Source organism: Mus pahari, chromosome 5 (genome assembly GCF_900095145.1).
Source record: "Mus pahari chromosome 5, PAHARI_EIJ_v1.1, whole genome shotgun sequence".
Lineage (NCBI taxonomy): Eukaryota > Metazoa > Chordata > Mammalia > Rodentia > Muridae > Mus > Mus pahari.
In genome coordinates this window covers 105,622,099-105,644,370 of record NC_034594.1, presented here as the reverse complement: position 1 = coordinate 105,644,370, position 22,272 = coordinate 105,622,099, and the positions used below count along the sequence as shown (strand labels likewise).

The window sequence follows — 22,272 nt, the reverse complement described above, 5'->3', positions numbered from 1 at the left end:
CACACACACACACACACACAGTGTGTGAATGATGAATGAAAGGACTCTTCCCTTGCTTCAGAAATGAGCTGTGATATGTCATTTAATAGCTGGAGATGCAGCTCAGTGGTAGAGTGCTTGCCTGGTACCCACAAAATCCCAAGTTCAATTCCTAGTATGGAAAAGTAAAAAGAGTGTGCTCAGCTGTTGTAAGTATCTGAATTTTTGGTTCTGAAAACAGTAAACAATTGTTTTTATTCTCTGCATTTTTGGCTATTAACATTTGGTATAGAAAGTACATTTCTTTCCTACTTCTCCATTCTTCTATTTCTACTATTTTTTATAAGTCTTTTTTAAAAAAGATTTATTTATTTGTTATATGTTAAGTACACTGAAGCTATCTTCAGATACTTTTTTTTTTCTCACTCTGGCCCCAATGCCTTGCTGTAGCTGTCTTCAGACACCCCAGAAGAGGGTATCAGGTCTCATTACGGATGGTTGTAAGCCATCATGTGGTTGCTGGGATTTGAACTCACGACNTTTGGAAGAGCAGTCGGCACTCTTAACCACTGAGCCATCTCTCCAGCCCTATTTCTCCTATTCTTCATGGTCAGATGCACCCTAGGGTAGGCAACAGTAAAAGATCAGAGAGCTACTGCTGCTCAGAATTAGTCTGTTGGAAACTCCTTAATATTATCAGAATTAGGTAGCAGTAACTGCTATTGCAAGACATTGTTATTGAAGAACCACTGCCTTAGGAAGTTGGGGAAGAAATGAAACAGTGAGAATTGGGGGACCTGTAGGTCTTAACATCTATGCCAGAAAAAACAAATGCACTCAGTTTTAGGTGCTTTTCCCTTCTATGGAGAAGGAATGTGCAGCCCCATCCTGTGGACACCAGCCTGCTGAGGTCAATTTGCTTTCAGTTTAGAAGTACAGTACCTTCCTGCTTGGAGTTTTCTGCTGAGTTTAGGGTCTCTGAAGTCCTTGAATGTTTATATTCTTTTGCTGTCTAATCATGTTGGACACCTTATTTTCCTTAGGGATCCAATGGAGTTTTGCCTCCAAATATCTGAGAAAGCATGGTCTATCTAACCACAGTTGCTGGGTAGGATGTGGCTCTCAAGCCTGCTTCTGAGACCAATTTGAAAAATCAAGGGCTGTAACCTATTTTCCCTCTACATGATTGTCTCTACTGGACTATAGAAAAGGCCCATTTCATTTCATTAAAACTCTGAGTAAACTGACATAATTGGTTATCTGATTTGCTAGGTTAAATACTGGGCTATAATTGAATTTGTGTCATTTGTAGAGCCTGTGCTGCTCTTGTCTTTGCTGCCACCTCCTATCTCCTTCTGGTTTTCAATTAACCTTCCTTCCTCTTTTCTTTACAGAGTAAAGAAGTTGGCCAGCAGCTCCAAGATGATTTGATGAAGGTCCTGAACGAGCTTTACTCGGTAAATCCGATGGACTGCCTAGCTCTTTTATCATAGAGAGAAGCAGCATTTGGCAGTTTGCATACTCACGTCAGCAACAGAACTCAGCTGAGGCTCAGGACAGTGCCTATTCCCCATTGGGGGTGACCCACCCATTTTTTTTCCACACTAATTTTTTTTCAAAACTAAATGAGCCAAAAAATATTTTTCCAGTTGTGCAATTTTATTCTGGCTTCATCTGGGGCACCATGGAAAGAAACCAGCCAAGGTCTAGGTTACCAGCACATCTGGGGTACCACTACCAGCAAGCTAGGGACCCCAAACTTGATAACAAGGAATGTAGTCTACATCATACTTCTGCATATTGGAAAGCATCTATAGTCTTAAACTATGCATTAGAACTTAGATTAATTGTGGTTTGAGATTAGAGCAGATACTGTAAAGGGAAGCACAGATTCCTAAAGTCTTCAATGTGCAGCATCATTTCAGGCAAGGAGAACATGGCAAACACAGCAGAGAGGTAAGCTTCGGCCTTGGAGGAAAGAAGGCAGTCTGCTTTGAACTCTTCCGACTGTGGTTTGTAGCTGAAATGTGCAGTGTGCCTCAGGAGCACTGGTGTTTGTTTTCTCTCAGCCATGTTTTAATTATATTGAGAACACACACCAAGGAAGTTCCTGCTGCCAAAGAAGGAATACTTCAGATGTACAACTTGTAGCTTTTCCAGACCCTTTCCAAAGTTTGGATGTGCCAGCACTATGTGTCATTTTCTAAGGTGCCCTAACCTATTTGAAGGTGAAAATGACCTTTTGTATTTCCTTCTTCCTCCCTCCCTCCCTCCCTCCCTCCCTCCCTCCTATCTCTCTCCATACTTTACCCCCTTCCTTCACAGGATGGGAGGACAGTGGTGATGTGCTCCACAAGTGTCTGAGATCAGAATTTCAAATTCTTGATCCAGAAGTTTAGGTGTGGCCAGTATGTCATGGTAACTGTTGGTAAATAGACTTGAGTGGTCATCTAATTTGTCTCCAGTGATGCTCCAGTTGTTTTGAATTTCTATTCACTGACTCTTAATCTCTGAAGCCAAGTAATAGCTGGTACTCCTTATCCCCTAAGTTTTTATTTCTCTCAAATGAAGTTAGGACTTTTTAAAAATAGAAGCATGGTCTTGTGAACCATTTTCAGAGTTGATAAGTTTCCTGAACCTTATCTTTTCATTGCTTAACTTCTCTTTATCTTTGGAGCATCTTCTAGGTACCAAGAAGAGCTGAGTCTTGCCTCTGTAGAACTCTCTAACGTAACAGTGTCACATGCTATTGTCTAGGACTCCTGCTTTCCCCATAAATAAGCATCTTGAGCCTTTGCTATTTGCTGTTTTATCAGAAGTCGAGCAACAAACCTCAAACCAACTCAGACCCAGCATACTGCTTCTGCAGTGAGGCGGCAGAGGAAGAACAGAGTCTAAAGACCTGTTAGCTTTGCCTTACTTCATAAGCTTTGATTTAGAAAGCAAATGGCAATATGTAAGCTGTGATGGAATAAGGATGAAAACTATGGAGCTTGCTGCTTTTTGCTGATGAAGGACAAGATGGAAGATTCTCCCCACCTGCCCCAGCCCTGTGCCTACCATCTCCTAAATATTATTTTTAGTATTTATTTTGGGTGTGCATAAGGGACCAGTCTTAGAAGTTTGTTCTCTCCTGCCACCTTGTGGGATCTGGGGATCAAACTCAGGTCATTAGGCTTCTGTACTCAGCCATCTCCCAGCCCTGAGACCTCTATGCTTAGTCTTCAGACCAGTATTGGCAATGGCTTCTGTGGCCACCGTGAGCCCATAGTTAATACAGAGCATAAAGCCTAGCATCCACACGCAGAATTAGTGTGTGTGCTGCTCCCTGCTTTGAGGTGAATTATTATACTTAAGATTTGTCAAGTCCCAAATAAGGCTTAGCTATTTACATCTAAATGGAAAAAGAAAAACAGAAGAAGACACCAGGAACTTCCAGAGAGGACAGGACAGACTCTGGTACACTGAGCCTTAAACAGGATGATCTCCCCAATTCCTACGAAGTAGAATGTGTGGCAGTGTCTGCTGATGTTTTAAGCTGTCATGACTGGAGGATCCTACAATGTACAGAACAATTTGCCGCAATAGTTATCAAGCTCCAAATGTCAGTAGCACCAAGATTGAAAAGCACGGGTGTGCTGAGCCTAGATTGCTAAATGAGACACCTGAGAATCTGTCCTGCTCTGACTGCTAGATGCACACACTTGAAAGGACACCTCCCACTGCAAAAGTCAGCATGATGATGAAAGTTGGTGTGAAGTTTGTTGTTTTCCACCCAGCAGTTCCCCAGAAGCAGCAGCAAGTGACATGCTCTGATACCTGCATACCATATGACTGACAATGATTGAGGAATTCATATTTTCAAAATATGAGACTATAGTTAAGAACCAAGTAAATTTGAAGATTCTGTATAGATTATTAGGAAAGTTACCGACTAGAATTAAGAGTTGTTGCTTATGTAGGGTGAGAATAGCTTAGGACTGGTCTGAGATTCAGGTGACTATCCATCCTTTTTGCTGATTAGCCTAGTGCTCATGAAGCCACATTTTATTCAATACTTGAGAAGCAGAGGCAGGTGGATCTGTTGAGTTCAAAGTCAGCCTGTTCTACATAGTGAGTTCCAGGCCAGCCAGGGTGACACAGTGAAACCTTCTCTTAAACAGTTTCCTAGGACATATTTTTAGTGCTGAATTGGTAGTCTTGGAGAAAGCAGGATGTTAGTCACCCTACATGAGATAGTGGTTTCCTCAAGCAGGAACTTGATACTACCATGTGCTGGCTTTGGAAAGCTATTTGCCATATATATACTCTTTGGGCATTAGGAAAAAATAGGGAGAGTTTCTTCTAAAGAGCATTTCCCTATTTGCTCTATTTAAGAAAACAGGAAAGGACTTCTGCTTTCACTGATCCTGTCAGCAATAGAAATCATATGTGGCCAGGCAGTGGTGGTGCACACCTTTAATCCCAGGACTTGGGAGGCAGAGCCAGGCGGATTTCTGAGTTTGAGGCCAGCCTGGTCTACAGAGTGAGTTCCAGGATAGCCAGGACTACACAGAGAAACCCTGTCTTAAAAGAAAGAAAAAAAAAAGGAAGAAAAAGAAATCAATCAATCAATCAACCAATCATATGTGGTTTATGGGTCATTGAAAGAAGAGATAAAGACCACTGTATTTTTCAGTGGTCTTCTTGCAGTTGCCTCTAACACCCATGAATTTGAGGGAACCAATTACTCAAGGGTTGATCATCTGAGTACTTTTAAACTTTGATGAGCCAAGGGGCAGAGCCCAGGTAGTTCTAAATAAAGATGCCCTTGAGCAGAGATCCAGAACCCCATGATAAGTAGCCAGCTTTTCCTCTGCACCTTCTTTTTCTGCCTGGAGGGGCTTTGATTTCCCTGTGTTAGCATTATGTGCCAGGGGGAGTTTCCCACAGCTGTTCTTCCAGAGAGCAATCCCAGTGATTCTTGCACATATGTATGCTGGTCCATTATCCCCCTCTCCATCACAATGAGCTGGCTAGCTTGTAAGCCATAGTTAAGTGGTTTTCATTTTCTTTCTGATGTTGTAGGAATGCCTTTGAAGTCAGAGTGCAGTACTTCCTAAAGAAGTGTTGGATTGATTGTCTGCCTCAATTGTACAGAGAGGCTGTGTCTGGAAAACCCAGGAAGCCCTTACAGGAAAGAGTATATATGGAGGCAGGGAAGCCACATGGATTGGCCATGAAGAGTCAAAGAAACAGTAACTTGAGAGAGAGGGCGGGGGAGAGGGATAGTGAGACACTTTATACTGTTTGTCTATTTGACCCTGGCATTAGGCATTAGCCATATAAAGACAAATAAGAGTTAGTGCTAAACTCAGGGCATTTGGTTTTAATATGGAGTGGGGGTGCAGCAAAATGAGGTAGCAAATGAAAATAAGGTGCTAAACTCTTTTACAAGTCTGTGGTAGGAGGGCATGGCTCATGCTTCTTGAAGAGGTACAGGAATGGAATCTTAATTGCCAGTTGCCAGGAAGTCTTGTGTTTTTCACCTATCTTCTCCCCAACTCCCTTCATTGAGTTCTTACTTCATATTGCTATATCTTTCCCATTCTCCATCTCTCTTGGGCTCTTACTGATAAACTGTTTTCAGTATATATATATATATATATATATATATATATATATATATATATATATATATACTGTTTCCTCTGAGTTTCCTTGTTTCCTCCAAGACCCCTTATTGGGGTCTTGAAAATTTTAGAAAACATTGGAAACCTCCTCAAATGTCTGAAAATTGTTCTATGTAAATATAGATACATACATACGTACATACATACCTACATACATACATACATACATATGGTTTTGAGGCAGGGTTTCTCTGTATAGTCCTGGCTATCCTAGATTCTCTCTATAGACCAGCCTGGCTTCAAACTCAGAGATCCACCTGCCTCTGTCTCCTGAGTTCTGGGATTAAAGGTGTCCACCACCACACCTGACTGCTTACTCATATTTTGGAAGTGAAGCATATATATTTCCTAACTGTGAAAAATTTAATTTCTTTTCATGAGAGGCTTCTTTGTATTCTTTAAGGGCAAGTTTCTGGTTTTATTACATTTGAGTGCTTTGATATCCCATGCTCATTTGCCATGTTTCCTCTTTAGCCTGTACTTCATAAAATAAAAATTCATTGTTTTATAATGCTTTACTCTAGTGCTTGAATTCCTTTGTCTCATTCAAGTGAAAAAAGAGAAAAAGATCCCCTTGTCTGCCCTTCTTCAGCCAGCAGGGCAGGTGCCTTTCTAACTTCTTAACCTGGATAAATAATGATCTGGTCAGGTTTCCTAGAAAAGCTTTGTTAATACCATTGATTGTTGGTACACAGAGTATGTGGAAAGTGAAGCTTCCAGGAAATGATGCCAGGTTCACTGTGAGGTGAATATTTAAATTTCTCTCAATCTAAAATGTGACATAATTGAGGCTGTACTGTACTTCTGTATTCCTCTTCCAACTCCAGGTGAACCTCGGCATACCCACAAGGTACCAGGTTTTCCCAGCCTCAGCACCACTGAAATTCTAAAACAGACATGTTTTTGTTATGGACTCTTCATGTCTCCCTGTCTCTACCTACTAGCAACTTCTAAGTTCTAGACATTGCCAATTGTTCTCTGGAGTCTAAAACAGCCCCTAATTGAGATGCTGCTCTCAGTTGAGCAGTGTCATTTCTAAATGAGATCAGCGTCTTTCTTCAGGATTTCCTTGCCTGTCCTTTATCTTTCCTCCCAGGTAGTCCATCTTCAGTCCTATGTAGAGGATAGTCACCGTCCATTAGTGGATAAGATATCGACTTTGGAGTTAGATAGATCTAAGTTTGAATTCTGACTCTGCCATCTACTAGTTGTAAGACTTTCAGTGCCGTAAGTAATGTTGTTGAGACCTACTTCCTTATCTTTAGAAGTAGAAATGCTCACATGTCTTTCATAGAGTTGTTGTGTGGATTGAGTCTGCACATACAGAACTGACACACAGTGTGTGCTGAATGCTAGAGATTGTTAGTAATATTGAGTCAGTACTTTCCTCTGTTGTCAGCCACTCACAAGTCCTCCCTACTCCTAGGTTTTCTGCTCCTCTTCAAAGAAACCTCATGACATCAAAATTTTAGCACTTGTGAATTTCCAGTTGCTTGATTTGTTATGAAGCATTTTAATCCCACATAGAATCTGAAAGCTGCCTACGTGGAAACAGGAACTTCCTGCAGAGTAGAGTTGGCCCCTGTTTAACTGGATGTAATATATTTCAGAGGACTAGAAATGAGCTGAGACTCTATCTTCCTGGCCTTCTTGCTAAGAAAAAGTGTTCAATTCCTAGACAGTAGCTCTTTTGAAAAATTATGTTCCTCCCCCCCCCTCCGGTTTTTAAAGACAAAATCTTTATATATAGCCCTGGCTATCCTATGAACACTTTGTAGACCAGGCTGGCCTTGAACTCATTGATATTTTCTTGCACTACTTCCAGACTGCAGGAATTAAAGGCAAGCACCACCGGATACCACCACACCTTACCCAATGGCTCTCTTTTTATGTTTCTTCCTGCTTGTGACCAATTTCAGTTACACTTGATATGAATTGTCTTCTTTACCAGCCTCTTATCTGAGTTGTGCAGGTCTACAGTCTTCATTGTCTAGGGTATAGAATTGTTACATGAATGAAATCAACGAGTGCGTGTGTGGAGGGGGCTACTTGGCACAAAGCCAAAAATATATTACGTACTCAGTAAATGGTAGGTGGCATTGATATTTCTGTGAGAAACATCAGGTATCTAATGGAGATAAAGCAGACCCTTAGGGTCTGAGAGAGGTGTTCTTATTTCTTGTCTACTTAGTACCATGAGGTGACCAAGCAATAGAAATTACTGAGTCAGTATAAGAGTCATGCTTACAGATAAGAATGAATAAAAGGTTTTGAAAAGTGATGAAATTAATATGGAATCATTGCAATAAACTGTCCTATACTTGGGTATAGACCTTAATATACATGTGCTGAACCAGACATTACTGGATTTTCCCTTAGAAAGATGTGAATATTACTTCGTGTAGGAGAGGCCCTGCTGAGTTCTGTTAGTCTGTAACAAGTTGAATCCATTGGCTTGACCTCTGGGGGAAATATCTTACAGGTCATGAAGACATATCACATGTACAATGCTGACAGCATCAGTGCGCAGAGCAAACTGAAGGAAGCAGAGAAGCAAGAAGAGAAGCAAATTGGCAAATCAGTAAAGCAAGAGGACCGGCAGACCCCTCGCTCCCCTGACTCCACAGCCAATGTCCGCATTGAGGAGAAACATGTCCGGAGGAGCTCAGTGAAGAAGATTGAGAAGATGAAGGAGAAGGTATATGTGCTCTGGCAACTGTAGAGACAGGAAGGGATGCTTGGAAGGCAAGATTGATAATAGGTGCTATGAAGAGCTGAATAAAGTAGTTCCTTTCATTCACAAAGAATCCTTCTGTGTCTTGCCAGGAATCCTGGCTATTGGAAAAACCTAACCATGTGAACTCTCAGATTTTCTTTTTCTTTTTTCTTCTTTTTTAAAGATCTGCTTATTTATTTCATGTATATGAGTACACTATCGCTGTCTTGAGACACACCAGAAGAGGGCATTGAATCCCCATTACAGACTGGGAATACTCAGGACCTCTGGAAGAGCAGTCAGTGCACTTAACCACTGAGCCATCTCTGCAGTCCAAACTCTCAGATTTTAATGTCAAGTTTATTGACAGGAAACTGTAGTCACTTTTCTCATCCCATTTTCCAAATCAAGTGAAATGCCCTATTGACTTGAGAAATAAGGCAGACTTTAGACCTTGTATTTTGGCTTTCAATACCAGGATCTGGGGTAGAGGTTAGAGGCACCTCTTCAAGGACAACATGATGGAGAATAGTGTGTGAAGACAGGATTGTTGTAGCATGCACATCTGAACCTTTCCATCAGAGTTGATCCACTTGAAAGAGGGGACACACAGAGAATGGCAGCAAAGGGAGCCCTTGATGTTCTGGCCTTCATCTCTCCCAGAACAGCCTTCTCTTTAAACCAAAATCATAACAGTAACAGTGATGGGTCATCAAGATGGCTCATCAGGTAGGGTTGCCACTTAGCCTGGCAAACTGAGTCCAAAACCAGGAGCCCACATTGTAGAAAGAAGAGATAACTCCTGCAAGTTACCTTACAACATCCACAGAGATGTACAGGCATGTGTGCATACGAACATACACACAGCTTCACATGTATATGTCAAAAATAAGTATTTGTTTTTCATTTTTTAATTAAAAAAAAAAAACTAAAAGTGAACTTGCATTTTCTTTTTAGCGACAAGCCAAGTACACAGAGAATAAGCTGAAGGCCATTAAAGCCCGGAATGAGTATTTATTGGCTTTGGAGGCAACCAATGCATCTGTCTTCAAGTACTATATCCATGACCTGTCTGATATTATCGATGTAAGTACCTAAAGCTGGGGTGGAAGGCTGGGGCCACCTCTTGCTTAGTTTCAGAAACATGGTCACGTGTTCCTCATTTCTGTGTTCAGGCATCTTGGCCATTTTGAGAACAATGTGAACATGATATAAGGTGTATAAGGTGCAGCACCTTTACAATGGTCATTTGCACCTTATACACCTTATATCAGTCACTCCTCACAACACTCCATGAGAACAAAGCAATACCGTCTATTGCTGTTGACTAGTAAATCAGGGTTTAGTGATTTACCCAGGGTTAGTAAAAGGCTGAAGCAAAATTTATACCAAGTTCTGATTCCTAAACCCATGTTCATGACTTCTGTGTTCTGTTTGTCAAGAAATAGTGTTTTACATTGAAGCTTGTAGAACAAAGCAATGACAAGAAGAGTTAGAATGTCTTCCTTATGTTTATTAATCAGTTCATGTTTCTTGGGATCTCCTCATTCATTATCACATCACCCCTGTGGATACACAATGCTGTCTTAATTTGTGACCCAGGGAATTAAGAGACATACTTACCTAAGGTTTGGGTTTGCAATGTGCTGCAAACTAGCATCTTGACTAGAAGATATCCAAATGTTCTCTTTTGCAATGTGTCACAAAAATGAGAGAGATGAATGTATGCTTTGTAGGCAGCAGGCACAGTCATTCGTCTTTGACTTTATGGGTTAGTTTTTGCTTTGATCTCTCACAGCTTCTCCTCAATTCCTGTCCTAAAATGTCTCTCACATACAGACTGCAGTCTGACCCAATACCCTCTCTCATGTCTTTTTCCAGTCACCAGAGTGGCTCTGGACCCAGCTGATTGAGCATCAGCAGTCCAATCTCTAGGGCATCAGCAATATCCTTTCAGAGACCCGTTGTTTGCCTCAGGTTCTTGGCAATGGCTGCTAAGCTGTAAGACTCTAGCCAAGCTGCACATGATTTTCTATCACGATTCTTCACAAGTACACCTGCTATGCTTTACATCTTGTAGGGATCTGGGCTCAGATTCACTATTACGTTGTTACTAGTTAGCATATCTTGGGCTTGCTACTGAATTATTCTGAACTCTACTTTATTTCCTGCCCCTCTGCTCCTAGTAAAATAAAGACCTGGACTGTTTAAATCTGGCCTACATCAGGGAACTTTTCTAAAATACAGACTGGTATCCTTTCAGCCAGGGAGTTTTGATGCATAGGTTTTGGCCTTCTAAGGCCTTCAATGTCATCGTCTCAGCTGGTAAGTGGAGCCCTGGTCTCTGTTCAGGCTCCTCTTTGTTCTCTCTGCTTGTTGATGCCAATCTGAACACTGTCCTTCAGTGAGGTCAAAATCCTAAACCAGTCCCTTCATTCTTCACTGTTAGTAGAGGCCCATTCTCAACACAAGGAAGACAGTCACTTTCTCTGCTCACTTTCTGCTGTTTATCTCACATTTGGTAAAAACAAGTAAGATAAAAAATTAGAACAGACAGGGTGCTACACCCTTTTTACTGGCCTGTCCTCTTCCTTTTGCCTCTAGAGAATATTTGTACCAATTTCAATAAATTGCTTAATTCAGGAGAAAAGAGGCATATATATATATGACTTACAATCTTAGTAATCCATAGTGCCTTCGTTAGGCATGGGTAGCTGTTTTAAAAAAATCATAGAAGAAGCAAGATATTTTGTATTTTTTCCTTTCAGAGAGCCTAAGTTTCACATGATGTGGTTTGAAGAGCCACTGGAAAAGAAGACAGCCTCTGTAGTACCTACTTAACAGGACATAGGTTTAGAGGATGGCGAACAAGTCCAGGGCTGCGGCAGTCCAGACAGGCAGCCTTCCAGGCCATGAGCAAATATGGTCTTTGGGTTGTGTTTTGACTGTATCCTATTTTGTTTGTTGTTTGGTTTTTATTTTTGTAGAATAGACATTACCCCTTTTTACAAAGTAGATGCCACTACTCTCCTCCATAATCCGCTAGTACATTTATGGAGTGAGGTATGCATTCAGCATTAGGATTATAAATAGAATGTAACTGGTTTTGCCTAAGACATATTTATGCACTCTAGTGTTTTCAAACCATGAGACATGATCCATTAAGGGAACAATGAAGTCATATTTATGCATTTAACTTATCGTAAATGATTAGACTAGAATGAGGGGAAAAAAATACCAGATCAGAGCACACTATTGTATGGCCGATCTTTTTAATGAAAACTTAATGTTAGGCATGTATGTGCTTATGCATCCGTGTATGTGTGTGTGTCTGTAAGTATGTAAGATGTATTTCTTACTGTGAGCTGAGAATTAAAATGAAGATCACTGTATGTCTCTTTTAAGATCCAAGAAGTCAGAAACCAAGACTTACTTTACCTTAAGTAGTAATTTGTAGCTGAGTACATAGTTTATTGAATGGGGAAAAAAATTTATCTCCTAATTCAGATTTGCTTTTTAATTTTGCCTTTTTAACATTCTTTTCATGTAGAATTTACATTTCGTGATTAATTAACTTGATTGATTGGTTTGGTTGTTACAGTTTGATTTCTTTTTGATAAATTTGCATATTCCTGTAACCTATGTTTTTAGCAAGATACAGACTAAGTATCTTCAACCAGCCATGGCAGCACACAAATGGAATCTCAGCACTTGGGAAGTGGATGTCTAGGCTCTGAGACTGTCTTACAACACCCAGAAGACACAGAGAGAGAGACAATATAAAAATATATTCTCATTATTTCAGAAAGTTCTTATTTCTTAACTCCAGGCAATCACTATTTCAACTCTTCAAACTCTAAATTAATGCTGCCTTTTGGAGAATGTCATAAAGCTAGGATAATACAGAATTTAATTTAGTTTATTTCATTTATTATTTGGCTGTATGTGGGCATGTACATACTACAGTGTATGTGTGGAACCCAGGAGACAACTTTGTAGACTCATTTTTCTCCTTCCACCTTTTTGTGGTGTTTTCCATTTCTGTTGCTGTGATAAAATAACAAAACACAGTTTTATGAAGAAACCTTTTATTTAGTTACAGTCCAGAGTTATAGTCTATCATTCTGGGGAAGTCAAGGCAGGAATAGAAGCAGATATTCCTATTATTACATCCTTAGGAAGAATAAACATTCTTGCTTTCTGCCTGGCTGCTTGTTTGCTTCCTTGCCTTCAGCCAGCTTTTTTTTTTTTTTCCCCTCGTTTACAGCTTAGGACTCTGTCTATAGAGAATGGTGCCCCCTACAATGGTCTGGGTCTTTCTTCATAAGTTAACACTCAAAGCAATCCTTCATAGACATTTCCACAGATCAACTTTTCCCATATTATTTAGATTGTATCAAGTCAGTAGTTGCAACAAACCAGAACGCATAGGGATTGATCTCAAGCCACCAGGCTTATATAGCAAGTGTCATTACCCACTGAGTTTTCTTGCTGGCTCCAGAATATAGTTTTTCTATCTGGATTTTTTTTTTTCACCCAGGACATTTTTTTAGCATTATTCATAGTTTTTGCATCTATCAATAGTTTCTTCCTTTTTATGCTGTTCTTTTCAATTTAAAATGCTCAAACTGTTGTGTAGCAAAGAAACAAAGAGTGAGTGGGAGCCTAGGTGTGTGGATACAATGAACTCAACAGTATTCAGGATTTTTTCAAGACATGGGATGACTGTCATTCCAGGCCATTGCTGTCCATGTCATATACTACCACTTTGCCTCCTTTCTTAGGGTCTGACTCAGTCAGTGTTAAGACATTAAGTATAAATAAAAAGTTATTTTTAATCAATGTTACTTAGCTGACATAAGGACTAGCCTACAATTTCTTTGTATAGTGTAAGAGAAGATGTAAGAATCCACATGAAATATCGTACTTGTCTTAGTCAGGGTTTCTATTCCTGCACAAACATCATGACCAAGAAGCAGTTGGGGAGGAAAGGGTTTATTCAGCTTACACTTCCATACTGCTGTTGATCACCAAGGAAGTCAGGACTAGAACTCAAGCAGGTCAGAAAGCAGGAGCTGATGCAGAAGCCATGGAGGGATGTTCTTTACTGGCTTGCTTCTCCTGGCTTGCTCAGCCTGCTTTCTTAAAGAATCCAAGACTACCAGCCCAGAGATGGTCCCACCCACAAGGGGCCTCTCCCCCTTGATCACTAATTGAGAAAATGCCCCACAGCTGGATCTCATGGGGGCATTTCCCCAACTAAAGCTCCTTTCTCTGTGATAACTCCAGCTGTGTCAAGTTGACACAAAGCTATCCAGTACAGTACTCATAATGGAAAAATCTTGACTCTCAGCCAAAAAAGACCCTTTGATCTCACTTGGTAGTTGTAAAGACTGTAGGCTCATTGGAGTGTAATTTCCTCACCTTCATACTTATCTCTTGGCCTCGGAGAGGAAGAGTAAGTGAAGTACAGGGCATTGCCGTTATGGGTAGCTGGAGTGTCATGCGTGCGTGTACCTAGAAAGTCTATGATGCCACATACACTGAAACTGAACATGAGAGAACTTGGTTTTCCCATTATGAAGTTTTATGAGAATAGTTGGTTTTCTTTCTCCTGTAAGAAATTGAAGGATGATATGAAGCACTCATTTTTTTGTTTCTAGGTTTTCTCTAGATTATCTGAGAGAGAATCTCAGCTGGTAAGGGGATCATGAACTGTGGACTTAAAGCTCATACATTTAGATCCTCTGTTATTCAATATTTTCTAAAAATTTATTTCTCCCGAGTTTTTATAGTATTTGTGTAGCATTTTATAGTATTTGTATAGCATTTATTTCTGGTATAAACAAAACTGTGTGTTCTCTCTACCCATTGGGATTCTCATGGGAAGTACCCAAATCTCAGTTAACCCTGCCAGACACTGCTTCTTTTCTGAAGGCTGAGTCCCCCCACACACACACTCACACACAAATATGTAGATGGCCAAGGCCCTGTCCATGTTTCCTGGGTTAGCTGAAAGCATGGTAGAACCAGAGGGCACATTGTATGTTTGACCCTGACTCATTGGTACAGAGAAGCTACAGAATGGTGATAGAGGTAATGTTGCCACTTAGGAAAGCTCCCTGATGTTCTTAGACTATGCAGTAGAACATATGGGTCAGTACTCAGCCCACTAGATGATTTCCTGAGAAGCTGGAGTCTTTGCCTGTGGTATCCATCAGTCAACTTTATTGAATGCTTTCCGTGAATAAGACCTACTAGGAAAAATTGTAGACAGGAATAAGATGCTGGAAAACTCTAAGATACCTGCATTCTGGGTGGGGTGATATGAAATTGCAGGCCTTGGAATGACTGCCTGTATTGGGGGTCATATGAGGATGAATGCAGTTGAGTCCAAGTGGGACCAGGAATGCAGGGCTGGCTGGCTTCCCAGAGGCTGAGAATTTAATATGGATCTTAAAGAGTGAGTCCAATTCCAGCAGGTGAAAGTGAAGGGTAATATTTCAGGAAAAGAAAAGTGAGGAGCTGAAGGGTAGAGGTCAGTAGATTGGAGGATGCTTGTGATTGGTGTTAGTTTCAAGTCTACACAGTACCAGGTATGTGTGAAGTGTATTGTCTGTTTACCATATAACCAGCAACAAAGCTGGTATTTCCCCCTTTTTCAGGCCAGAGGGATAAACTAGCTTTCTGGGCTAGAGGCCTATGCTTTTTCAACACTCTGTCCTCTGCAGAGAGTATGGCACTGGAATTCAGCAGAGGCTAACTGGGGGCATGAAGGGAAGTGATGCTGAGTAGATAGACTGCACACAAATTACAGTTTAGGTGTTTTATGTGTTTGTTTGCCCATTTAACTTTGGTAACTTCATTGAGCTTTTTTCTTCCTTGTGTGGAAAACTAAGATAATATAGACTTCAGCGGGGGGGGGGGGGGTGAATATGAGGGTTAAGATGTAGACTATACGTAACTGTTCACTGTCTAGCACGTAGTGGGCATCCTTAACAAACAGTAGCATTCTTTACAAGTACAACCTGAAGGTGAATTTTAGCTTAAGTAGAGATAAGTATTTTTGGCACTTCAACAGGGGCATGCTAAAAGCTATATTCTATGACAGACCACACTGTTATAAAATAAGGTATGGATTAGGATAGAGATAGAAGAAGGTAAAGTTTCAAAAATATATAAAGATTTCTGAGGAGCACCCTGCCTCTCCCTAATTATTCTCAGTCTCCCACACACTCTGTTGGCAGTGTTACCTTTGTTTACTACACTGATAAGCATAGAGTTCATCTTAAGAACTGTAGGACATCTTAGAGATAGGCAAGAAGATTTACAGGTTCAAAGGCAGACTGATCAATTAGTTTAACAGCATCTCCTAGAGGAGGAAGGGACCCTGCACGTGCAGCCTCCCAATCAGCCGCCTTTGTCTAGATTCTGTTTGCTCTTCCTCCGACTGAATTTGGTGTTTTCCGATCCTCTGGCTACAGTTATGCTGTCACTGCTGTTACCCCGCTGAAGCCAGGCACCTGCCAGAGTCTGTTGGCACTGAATCCAGAGCTCAGTTCAATGTGCACTCCATTGCAAGCTTTGTGTCAGATGCCTGGAAGGAGGCAGCCTGTCACATGTTTTTTTCTTCCCCAATAGTGGCTGTTCCTGAAGTGATCATGATGAGAGGGAAAGGCTGAGGAAATTAATTTGATGCTTATTTATGCAGTGAAATTACAATCAGGCAGATGGCCTTACTCTATCCAGAGATTTTTCTCTGACATTTCCTCTCAGGCTCTGGACATCAAAGCTGTGTAAATAATAGAGGTGATAATTGATGGCCATGGAATTTGGATCTCGGGGTCTTTATTGGAGGGGTAGGGAATATTGTCATAGTATTACAGAATGCCTTTGCTGAAAAGAGCATTTGGGATTACATTTAATCCAGAGGGTTTTTTTTCTAGACTTTTTCTTAAGAACTTATTCTTCAAACCAGATTGCATATAGAATCCCAGTTTATTGAGTGGAAAAATGAGCAGAGTTGTTTTCATTGAGGTCACCGCCTATCTCCTTCTGAGGGATAACCTGGTGCTGACATTGAACTTCAGAGCTGTGATCTACAGTTTGAAAACCACTGGACTGGTCATATTTGTTCATTGAACTGTCGAGGACACAGGTGTGAGGATGGGATAGGAGTAGCTTTTCCAGGGTTGCTTGATTCAGCCTTTACTATTTTGTTTTGTTTTGTTTCCGTGTGTGTGTGTGTGTGTGTGTGTGTGTGTGTGTGTGTGTGTGTGTGTGTGTAATGAATGTGCACATGAGTACAGGTGCCCATGCAAGTCCAGAAGAGAGTGTTAGATTTCCTGGATCTGGAGTTACAAGCAGGCATGGGTGCTACAAGCAGGCATGGGTGCTAGGAGCCAAACGCAGGTCTTTTACAAGGGGAATAAGAACTCTTAACCACAGCAATCTCTCAAGTCCTGAACTTGATTTTTGAGACGGGATTCTCAAAAGTTCATCTTAGCCAGCTAACCATCAAGTCCTTTTCTCCACCTCTTCAGTGCTAGGATTACAGACACCTCATCCATAGGCTTGTGATCAACCGTAATTCCTTACATTTGCATCACCAGGACTTTACTGATTGAACTATTCCTCTACCCCTGGTTTTTGTTGTTTTTTTGTTTAAAAACAGAGACTGGCTTTGAATTGATGATGTAGCTGAGGTTGACCTTGAACTTCTGATCCTCCTGCTTTCCCCCTCCTGAGTGCTTGAGATTACTGGTCTGCTTCTCCACAGTCAGTTTATGCAGTGCCGGGGGAATCAAACCTAAGTCTCCATGCATGCTAGACACACCCCTTTCCAGTTGACCTACATTCTCCAACTCCTACAATTGCCTCTTTCATAGCATTTTCTTCTTTTCATTTTTGTTGTTGAAAATCAGAAACATGATAAGAATCTTCCCAGTAACACTTACATTTAGGACTTTGTGGTTTAGCTTTCTTCAGCTCAGACTTGTCCCAGATCACTGAAAGTTGATGTCATGACTCAACCAACCTTCTGTTCTCTCCTTCTCCCATCTACCTAGTATTGAGTATATGTGAATTTACTGCTGATACAGCACTCCAGATTTTTGACTCCTGACTGCTCCTTTGGCCTGGAAAGCTTGCTGTGTAGTGACTTCTAACCACAACCCTCAGAGAATCATGGCAGGCAGTGTTATTATTGTTGAATTTTGTTGTTATGGCATCCCCCAAACAAACCAGAAAACAGAACAGAATTCTCTAACTCGTGGCCATTCTCATTTTTATGAAACATCATTTGGTTAACTCTTATCATTGTTTTTATGAAGCTTCTTCTGTCTAACCACCTTAGTGCCCTACATGGTGTGCTAACCAGTGAACTAGGGGGCAAGAACTAAGGACTCTCACCCAGGCCTTGACATTGTAATCTCAGCTTCCTTCTTGTTATAGTCAGTCAGTCACCTTGATATGGTCAGATCTACCCTGAGACCACTTCCCTTCCTGTCAGATCTTGGGATGTCTGTGGTATGCTTATGTGCCTTCTCCTTCCCACAGCAGTGTTGTGACCTAGGCTACCATGCTAGCCTGAACCGGGCTCTACGCACTTTCCTATCTGCTGAATTAAATCTGGAACAATCAAAACATGAAGGTCTGGATGCTATTGAAAATGCAGTAGAAAACCTAGATGCCATCAGTGACAAGCAACGGCTCATGGAGATGTACAACAATGTTTTCTGCCCCCCTATGAAATTTGAATTCCAGCCCCACATGGGAGATATGGTAAGGCCATTCCCTATATTGTACCTTTCCCCAAAGGGACTTGAATGTACTTGTGTGTGGGAACTAAAAGGGGGTGTGGGGAAAAGAGGGGAGAGGGAGGATAGCCCATGTCCAGCAGGCGGACATGGGAGGGCTGCCAGATGCTTTCCACTCGGCCCTGGGTGGGCATCTAAGTCACTGATCCCACTTGAGGGGGGGGGTGAGGGGTGGACAAGGGGCAACCCCAACCGGGGGTCCGGGCAATACCCTGTAGTCCTAGAGTTATGGGAGAGAGGGCAGAGAGAGGTTCCCACACAGGCGAGAGTAAGCAGGCCTTGATGAACAGAGACAGTCTATGGTTTTAGAGCTTTTCTGTAGAAAGGCAGGGAGAAAGGAGAGAAGGTGAGAGAGAGAGAGAGAGAGAGAGAGAGAGAGAGAGAGAGAGAGAGAGAGAGAGAGAGAGAGAGAGAGAGAGAGAGAGAGAGAGAGAGAGAGAGAGAGAGAGAGAGACCGACCATGGCCAAGAGGAGAGAAAGGGGAAAAGGAGAGAGAGAAGAAAGGCTAGAGAGTAAGAGGAAGAGAGGGAGAGGAGAGGAGAGGAGAGGAGAGGAGAGGAGAGGAGAGGGTAGAAGTAAGGGGTCTGCTTGTGGACGTTGTACATCGTGGTGCGCACTAGGCTCCGCACCACGAGGTAAATTATCACTACCGGGTCCCAGGGTTCAGACCTCAACTCGACTGGAAACCAGACTGTCTGTGTATAGCCCAGTGCTCCACACTAGAGTTGTAGATAGTTTTATTGCATCTGAAGGAGAGGGTGTTTCCTGTCAGATAAACTGTTCTATTCTTTCAGACCCTGTAGTATATCTCTTTGATTTTGACTGATGTGTTTATCCTTAAGGCTAGGTTCATGTTCCATCTAATCCAACTGTCCTGATCTGTAGAGTGGATGGTTCTCCCAGAGAATATCCCACCCTGTTCCAAGTAGCTATGTCCTAGAAAACTAACTGGGGTGATCAGGGAATGAAGAAAAGCAGACACATGTACAGAAAAGCTGGGGTCGGGTAGGTTCTGCTAGTTTGGATGGAGAGTATGTCATTGGTCCTTGACATGACCATGCCCTTGTCAACAATACACATTCATTCAGGACTTTATCCACTCTTTTAGACTCTCTTAAAAGCTTCCTCAGCTCCCCACAGTAGTTAGTGAGACCACAAGGAGTAGATGAGAAGACTCCACAAATCTGCAAGGTGCTCTTGCCAGGAGTAGTGCTTGCCTGGATTAGAATCTAGACTCTTTAGAGACCTTGCTCTAGCCTGATATCAATAGTATGCTAATCAGACAGTTCACTGTCATAGACTGGCCACAGTGGAGTGGTACTTCTCTGTTTTATATATAAAATATGAAGTGGTTTCTCTCCTTTTCTTCTTTGGGGAAAACCTAACCCATTACAGTTTGTTTCCATTGCTGTGACTGAGTAGATGTCAGCATCTAGACAGGATAGAAAGCTAAGACAGCATCGTGTTAACATTAGAAGCGGGCATTGCCAGCCCCAGGAAGCCCCATTCCTCACCTGCTTTGCTTTCTGTTCACAGTTGTCTTCTAAGCCCCTTCTCCAGCTGCTGTTGAGATTCCTTCCCCAAAATAAGTGGAACTTGGGACTATCTGAATGGATGGGTTGATTTTCTGGTATTATCTGAGTTCTCTTCTGAGCCAAACAGCATGTCTCCATAAATGGAAATCCAAATGATGGGTACTCAGTCCCCCTCCTTGCCCAGTCAGAACCACATTTCCATACTCTAAAGCACAGATGGAGTGCATTACCTTGCATCCTGGCTAGAGATCACTGACAAAACATGCATCAGCAGCTTTGCTGCTCCTTAAAGAAACAGGATTGGAGGTGATTTTTTTCCCTCTAATTCTTACATTCTAGGCCAAGGTGACTTTAAAAAATAATAGTTCATTCTTTTGCCCAGTATATGATACAGCTGATTCGTGGCTTGGCCAGAAAAGGGGCCAGAATTTCCCATTCTGGCTTAGAGATAAGATGTCAAGTCATTCTTGCGTCCTGCTAACAGGCTTTCTGCCTCATTGTGGGATATTTGTAGGCAGAAGGAAGGAGCTGCCTGGAAGTTCTTTAAATGGGGCCAAAGATCAGGTAGCGTTTTAATGGAAGCTCTGAAATTGGCTACACTGGTGTTCTCAGGCTGCAGATATGACTGATGTCAGCTGCTCTTGGATGCACTAGGACTTGTTGCCTGTTTCAACTGTTGGTGCACCCAGAGGTTTGAGGGCACTGGATGCACGACTGGTGACATCAGGGCCAGAAACAGAAATTTCATTCTTGGCAGTAACCCATCTGGCCAACAAGCTTTCTCCATTATGTCTACTTCTAAAAGCCATAGTGAAATCAGCTCCAAATCTTGAACAAGCCTCTCAGCTGAAGAAGTGATCAAATCAGTTGGAATCTTAAATACCAAAGGGGAAAAAGGTCAATTTCCAGTCTCCTCCATTTGAAGAGAAGTTTTATTTTTTGAGTAAGAGAGTGGTTTACAAGTATATGAATATTCTCAGTCTTTACTGAGGGTAACGGAGCCAAATTCTATCCAGATGTCTCTTCTGGTAAGAGCTAAAGGACACTTGATACTTGATAATAAAGTGACAGGCATTTCCTCCACATGGGTCCTATCCTTTACTTCCTAGCCTTCTGCCTGTCATCCATCATCCAGGAGATCGGATTACCTCATGCCATAGCCTTACCTTTATCTATAGACTCTACGTCAGCTGTTCCTTCACAGAGGATAAAGTTGGTTAATTGGGGATGGGGGTACAGGGGATCTCACACCTAGTGGGATACAATGATAGCTATTTAAAAGATGTCAAGTTCCTTCTGTCAGATCTCATGCCTTCTGGGGCTCTCTAACTTGAGCTTATGAACTTGTTCCCATATTCACATAAACTCTTTCCCATTGACTCAAAGCTCTTGTGCATGGCCCAGATTTATAAACATACATGCGGCCAGCAGCAGCAAGTTAGCTTCTTGGCCCACTTCTCTCCTGCTTTTTAACTCTAGTGTATGAAGTGGGAGGGGGGGGAAGAGCCAGAGAGGTGACCACTTGGACCTTTGGCAGGAACTTCACTGTGCCAAAGTGTTGGGTTTCTGAACCAAGGGCTGCTTGAAACACTCTTGTCTAGCCTCCTCAGAATTCCCTGAATTTGCAGCTGCTGCTAGACCTACCCTCCCAACACCTGCCTGCCTTTGAGTTACAAAGAGAGAAACACTCTTTCCAAACAGATTCTCCTCCCCTTTCACATATCTTTTGGTCTAGAAGTTCACATGCATCATCTTCAGAATTTTTTTTTTTTTTTTTGCACATAGAAACTGCAAGCCTTCCAGTAGTTGGGATGTAATACAATATAAATCATTTTGAGCAGTAGTGAGAACTCTGGAGTCATATACATATATATATGACCTTCTGTTGCTTTTTCTGACCTTCTGTTGCTTTTTCTGACAGGCCTCTCAACTCTGTGCCCAGCAGCCTGTCCAGAGTGAGCTGGTGCAGAGATGCCAGCAGCTGCAGTCTCGCTTATCCACTTTGAAGATTGAGAATGAAGAGGTGTGTTTCCTTCCTAGGAAGTTCGGAGCCACTGTTTCCTTGTTGAACTACTTATGGCTGTCCATCAGGGGCAAGTGGAAGGAGCATGCAAAGAATGCCCAAGCTATTACAGAGATTTCCTGGCCAAATGGAGGCTGGTGCTTTCCCTGCTGATACATCCTGCCCTTGAAATTCAGGAAGTTGTTCGTACATTGCCAAAGATTGTGTTCTATTTTGGGCTTTTACAAAATGCCCCTCCCCACTACACATTTAATCAAAGTGGCACTTGGCCACTGTGGGAACAATATCAAGTCTCTGAAATGGCCCACTCATGACTGACTTTTTCCAGCATTTTCAAAGAGAAACCTTTTGACTTTGACACTTCAGACATCTCTCTCCTTTGACAGGAGGGTGACTTTTTTTTTTTTCTAAACACAGGATATTTTCTTTTAATATCCAGTTTTAAAAGGAAATTTAATTTAAAAGTTTTAAAACAATCCAGTTTAAAAAGGTAATCCAGGTTTCTGTTGAGCTCAGATGACTTCTTTCT

The 22,272-nt window shown here is 41.7% G+C and overlaps 1 protein-coding gene across 3 annotated transcripts in view; it reads left to right on the top strand.

The window, feature by feature from the left end:
* Srgap2 (SLIT-ROBO Rho GTPase activating protein 2) overlaps positions 1-22,272 on the top strand; it is a 233,408-nt gene that overhangs the window by 159,513 nt on the left and 51,623 nt on the right. For all 3 annotated transcript variants that reach the window (XM_021197309.2, XM_029538251.1, XM_029538250.1), the window contains exons 5-9: positions 1,374-1,436; positions 8,134-8,349; positions 9,325-9,453; positions 17,926-18,150; positions 21,642-21,743. In XM_021197309.2, coding sequence (XP_021052968.1) covers positions 1,374-1,436; positions 8,134-8,349; positions 9,325-9,453; positions 17,926-18,150; positions 21,642-21,743 — 735 coding nt within the window. The remainder of the gene's footprint in view (positions 1-1,373; positions 1,437-8,133; positions 8,350-9,324; positions 9,454-17,925; positions 18,151-21,641; positions 21,744-22,272) is intronic.